General features: G+C 39.5%; 1 protein-coding gene across 1 annotated transcript; it reads right to left on the bottom strand.

Annotated features, from left to right (window-relative positions):
* Positions 1-836: 836 nt before the first annotated feature.
* On the bottom strand, positions 837-6,141 carry LOC121964322 (zinc finger protein 410-like; the record flags this gene model as incomplete). The annotated part of the gene is made up of 4 exons (XM_042514536.1): positions 837-956; positions 3,559-3,678; positions 3,830-3,919; positions 5,960-6,141. Coding segments are annotated over 4 exons (512 nt in total), but the record flags the coding sequence as incomplete, so codon positions are not given.
* Between the last annotated feature and the right edge of the window lie 260 nt (positions 6,142-6,401).

Genomic DNA, 6,401 nt, shown 5'->3' with positions numbered 1-6,401 from the left:
AAAAAAAAAAAAGTCATACCATTGTCTGACGTTCAAAACTGCATAGAAAAGTCATAGTATAGTATGTCGTCCAAAATAGCACAAAAATGTCATACTATAGTATGTTGTCAAAAACTGCAAAAAAACAACAAAGTATGGTATGTCATCCAAAATACAAAAGCCATACTATGCCGTCCAAAATGGCACAAAAAAGTCATACTGTAGTAGGTCCCACAAAACTGCATAAAAAAGTCATACTCTGTAATGTCCTTCATAGTAGCTTGAAAATGTCATACTATAATATGTCGTTCAAAATTGCATGAAATAATCATGGTGTAGTATGTCATCAAAAACAGGTTGAAAAAAGTCGCAGTAATTTAGCTCAAAATATTGATGTAGTCATAGTATAGTATGTTGTCCAAAATATGATAAAAAAGTGATAGTATAGTATACCAAATAAAAGTCATCGCCCAACATCCCCTGCAAAAGTTATTATAGTATGTCATCTAAAACAGTATGTTGTCCAAAAAAGTGACTTTGGACAGCTCGCTGACTTACAGCCACCTTACACCAAACGATCAAGATCACAGGAGTGCGCCACAACTCCAACTCAACATCGGAAATTTGTCTGACAGTTAAATCCCTTAAAACGTCGTCTGACTTCATGCTGGCATGATAGTGATCAAAAGACATTCACAAGCTACGACTGAAAAACACAAAAACACACCACAAGTTTGACTCATTAACACTGTGAGCGTCACTAAATGATTCTTTACAGCAGGTTACTGCACTGTGACATTTCGTCCGCGCTGTCTGTTTATTGTGTTTTCTCTGTCATACATGTGCAAACAGCCTACCTGGGGATCTCAGCATGGCGTGGTGAAGATTCATGGGCTCCACAGTTGTTGTCATGGTGACCATACTGTCTCCGTTTTCACCGTCTGCCTCCAGCAGGCTGCTTTGTGTCAAAGCCTCTCCTGGAAAACAGACAACGAACTTTAGCCTTTCCAACCCTCGACACAAAACAAGTATGAAATGGAAAGACGGGCTGCAACTCACCATTTTTCTCATTGTCAATGAATCTGTTGATTATTTTTGAATATTTAATTATTTGTTTGGTCTGTAAAAATGGTGAAAAGTATCAATCAGTGATTCCCAAAGCCCAAGATGACGTCTTTAAATGTCTTGTTTTGTCTACAACTCAGTTACATTCAGTTAATTGTCATACATGAGCAAAAAAACCTGAAATATTCACAAGCTGGAATCAGACAATTTCCATTTTCTAATGTTTTTTTTTAACATTTGCTGCAACACAAAATGCCCCGAAGAACAGATAAAAAAACTGACTTGAATTGAGTTGGCTCCTGCCAACAACAGCCTTGAGCAGAGGCATTATGTTTCTGGGTATCTGTCTGTTCGTCTCTTTGTCCCACATGAAATTTCTAAAAAAAACGCCTCGAAGAGATTTCTTCAAATTTGGCAAAAGCATTTGAGTGGACTGATTTTGGTGGTCAAAGGTCACTGTGACCTCGTCCGTCTCATTCTTGTCTACGTGATATCTCAAGAACACCTTCAGGGAAAATTTTCAAATATTAACGTTCACTCGGACTCAACTATCAGGTGGTTAGATTTTGATGGTGAAAGGTCAAGAGTGTTTTGGCAAAAACATTCACGTTGGACTCAAGAATGAACTGATACAAATTTGGTGGTCGATGGTCAAAGTAACCATGACCTTGTCCATCGCATGATGGTATCTCAAGAACATCTTAAAGGAATTTTTTTTTTTTTTTTTTTAAATTTGGCACAAACATCCGTATAAAATCAAGGATGAAGTGATTAGAATTTGGTGGTCAAAGGTCACCATGACCTCACAAAACAGGTTTTAGGCAATAACATCACACAGAATTTCACACAAATGTTTATTATGACAAAATGTAGGAGTCGACTGATTATCGACCTGGACAATTTTGGGGCTGATATTTGGCATTTTGCCGATTATCAGTATCTGCGTTTTATTTAATGATCGCCGATAAAATTAATTAATTAAAAAGTAGCACCTCAGGGAGCTTTTTATTTATTTATTTATTTATTTTTAATCTTTCCAATTGAAAATTTCCAATTGACTTTATTAAAAAAGTTGCTGGGAACTTCCTGTATATGATGTTGAAAGTTTTAGTTTTTATTAAACATTTGTTAAAGGCATTTAAACAAAGTTTTGTGTCGGAGTTGATTATATTCCATATTCTAAATTTTGACATAAAGATTTATATTTTTATTGTAAATGCAAATCGGTTCCAAATATCCGTTATCTGTCTCATTAACTACAAATTATCGGTATCGGTATCAGCCCTGAAAAACCAACATCGTTCAACTCCTTCTGACATTGTTTATACTGAAGAGGTCAAAGGTCACCTTCACTGTAACATTATAATGTTCTGCAAAAAACTTACTCAGAGTCATAAGACTGAGCTGAATAATTCAATAGTTAATTAATCAATTAATCGCTGAAGCTCTAATGGAGAGCGATGCACACTGTACTTAATCCTCCGTCTCTACAGACAGGAAGTTTGAGAAATAAATATTCGAAACTGAAAACTGCTCATTATTGACTTTAAAGTTACCTTTTGACGCTTGTGTAAAAATGTTTGTTTGGGAGGGGGGTTGTTTTGAGGGCTATAGTTATTCCAAGACAGTCGATTTAATAATTCATCCAGTAACTCAAAGTGCCCCTCTGTCGAGAGGCTGCATCTTCCTTTTTGCTCTGCTTTTACAAAAGACCGGCCTCTTTGGGGAGGCTGACCCGAATAAATCTGCTGTTTATAATTAGAGCTTTGGCAGCGTTTCCTCCGTGGTGATTCAGCTGCGGAGCTTCCCCACTGCTACACAAATGTGTAAAGGAGGCAAATGTGCTCTCGTTTCACGCAAGAAAAAAAAACATATTTAAGCAGATTTTGTAGAATTAGACCATATGTTGGAAGGTAAAGAGCTCATTGAGAGATGATTTTAATCTGAAGAGGTGCTGAAACTGATACTAAGAATAGACGCAGGAGCGAACTCTGGTAAATTTCTCGCAGCTGCAGTGGAGATTTACTCAAGTATCCACTCATTTATCTCTGTAATTTGTAAGGTGACGGCAGAGGGACGTTTGAGTGAGAAGCTCGGAGAGACAGATTTGAGCTGCTGAGCCGTTTTAACTCGGTGATTACAGACTTTTCAGACAAATTTGACCCCATCACAAGACGCCTAACAGGCCTGTTTCTGCAGCAGAGAGCTGAGCTGTCGCTGCTTTTGAGCCGTCTGAAATTCAGCTACTGGCACTGATAATAAAAAATTTGAATGATAAATTTTTAAGAGCTAAAAGTCATTAATTATTCAAGAAATGTCCCTAAATGTAACTTAAACCAACACTATCTCTATGCACTTTTTAAAATGTATGGGCTGCTTGAAGCTACACATCCATGGATTAGCATAACCACCTACTGCAGTGTGTGTGTGTGTGTGTGTGTGTGTGTGTGTGTGTGTGTGAGAGAGAGAGAGAGAGAGAGAGAAAAAAAGATAATGTGAGAAAGAAAGAAAGACCTGTTTCTCTGCTTTCACTGCTGAGCCCCTCCTCTCCGTGTCTCTTCCTCATGTGGACGTTTCTGCTGCCGGACTGAGAGAACGTCTTCCCACAGATCCCACAGTGATGAGGCTTCTCACCTGGGAAACGCACACACAAAGACGCCTTGTGATTCTGAATTGATACAGGAAGCATCTCTCCAAGGTGCATGATGATATACTGTTTCTGTGGCACACTAATTACAAAAAAAAGCACTCAGCTGTCCAGCTGTTGCCTCTCTGTCCCGCTCACCAGAATGTACGAGCATGTGTTTTCGTAGACTGGAATACTCTGCAAAGGATCGCCCACAACCATCTGCTTCACACAGAAAAGGTTTCTCTCCTGGAAGATGCCACCCACCACACACACACACACACACACACACACACACACACACACACACACACACACGCACACACACACACACACACAAACAAACAAACAAACACAAACACATTGTTAAACTTCACAATACTGACATTTAGTCCCAGTCCACAAAAAAGACCTTTAACCCCCACCACTTTGCTGTGCCCTCTCCATTTCGAGCATTTACGTAAAGGGGTGGTGTGTTTGGGCCCTTCAAACGGACCCAAAATTGACTGTTACAAACATCACAGGCAAGATGGCTGCACAAGCAACAAAAGAAACACATTTTCTTTATTAATAAAGATGTAAAAAATTAAGTTAACTATTGTATTATCTTAATTTAATGTTGTTCCAATTTATTGTGGTCCTCTTCTGTCTAACCATAACAAAAAAAACAAAAAAAAAAGTGAGTAGCGGGCTGATGTCCCTCTATTTAATTAGCTAAAGTGGCATTGTTATCGTTGATTGGTGCATGACAGTCCTTTACTCTCTTAAAATTGGACATAACTCCTGCAGTTAAGTTGCTGCACTTATTATCGCTCCTCTAATATCGGTGCAGATTGTCAGAAGGGCCGTTAGGGTTGCCAAACGTTAGCCTGGCGGTGATGTGACACTGTTTTTTTCCTTTTCATTACTTGTTTGATCAACTGAAAGCACTGAATGTAAAAATGTATTTCACTGCTGGAAAAATTTAAAAAAGGCTGTCTGTGCAGTAAAAAGACACAAATACTGACATTTTTACTACATATATAGAGAAAACAGAGAACAACGGCCTATAAACACTCCTGCTGATGGGTTGCATAATGTGAGTTTGGACTTTTTTTTCCACAGGAAACTATATTGTGGCTGTCTGGCAAAAACAATCCGGATAAACAGTTTAAGGGTGAGCTAAAATATATTTCTGAAAACATTTTAGGCGAGAAAACGGTAACAGTGACAGAATCTTGGTTTATATTCAATCAGGGCTGCTTCATTTTACAGCTCAGGAAACATTATGTCATCCACTTCTCTTTCATTCTCATGTTACAGCCAAACAGGGCACGAAAATATGTTTCTGAAGACATTTTAGGAAAGAAATAGACAGTCACATAATCTTGGTTTAGATTTGATCAGCACTGCTTAATTTTACTTTCTAATCTGAGTTTGAGAGGGAGAATCACGTCTTTCTCTCTATCCACTTCTATGCGCTTTGTGTCTGTGGTGGCGGACATACAAAAACGCCGATGTACAATCTGAAGTTCGAGCAACCACCAAAACAGTCAGTGAAAGTCCACCGGATTTGAGCAAGGAGGGAAGTTTACCACAAAACATTTACACAGAGTACACCCATTACTTTGATACAAAGCTGGTTTAAAATAAGCAAAATATTCCTTTAAGATGTGAACAAATCACCAGCACCCATGCTTTTCTATCTCAATAGATAAATGTCACTGTGATAAAAATCATTCTTAACATAGTTGCAATTTTTTATCTAAATGCCATCTACGATTATAGATGACATATCAGGGTCTTGAAGTGTTTTCTAATTTCACAGGGGAAGATTTCAACCACTAACTCGTGTAAATCTGTTCTGAGAAAACGGGGAGTCGAGATAAAAATAAGAAATTGGATTTGGCCTTAATGTAGTAAACTTGTGGTGACAGCTGACCTATTTTGATGCACAAAAGTGTAAAAAAAAAAAATTATTGCATCCAGCTAAGTGGATATAATTGCTCATGGAAAGCTGTTCTTCCAGACATATGAGCAAAATATAAACACTGTGCAGTGTATCTGGTCTGCTAACTGGTCCCTGGATAGAAGGAGCAGACTGCAGAACAGGCCATCAAAAATCTTAATGTCACCCTAAATAAAATATGACAGAGTACTGTTACTCATTGCAGCAGTGAAATGGAGGCGCCAGTGCTGCTGACTCTTCAAATCTGCGGCCACGACTGCACCGAAGATGCATTAAATGAGCAGAGTCAAATGGCCTGAGTCAGTTATTGCCTCCAGCGTGTTTCTCACGCCGGTCCCCACCTGTGTGTATGCGTCTGTGGTTCTTCAAGTTTCCAGCCGTGGTGAACTTCTTGCCACAGTTCTTCTCCTTGCAGATGAAGGGTTTCTCGCCGTTGTGCGTCCTCATGTGAACCTGCAGCCTCTGCAGCACGTAGAAGCTCTTCCCGCAGCCCTCTGCGCCGCACCTGAACATTCGGTCGTTCCTGGGAGAACACGTAACCAAACAAACAAGCCTCAGTGTCTCCTGTGTGCACGTTTCATTTGCAACAGCCCACCACAAGGTCAGACGGGGCGACCACAAATAGATTTCCTGCGCTGATGTCAAGAGAGCTCCTGCAGAACAAATACACGCTTCGCTCTGAGCCTCAGCTGTGATTCTCCGGCTTGTCTGCCTCCGCCATAAACAACCTGTGGAAAACATCTCAACAGCCAACACATCTGTCTTTGTGATGAACAGTAAACC

This window comes from Plectropomus leopardus, unplaced genomic scaffold (genome assembly GCF_008729295.1).
Source record: "Plectropomus leopardus isolate mb unplaced genomic scaffold, YSFRI_Pleo_2.0 unplaced_scaffold15235, whole genome shotgun sequence".
Classification (NCBI taxonomy): domain Eukaryota; kingdom Metazoa; phylum Chordata; class Actinopteri; order Perciformes; family Serranidae; genus Plectropomus; species Plectropomus leopardus.
This window is presented reverse-complemented; position numbering and strand designations above follow the sequence as displayed.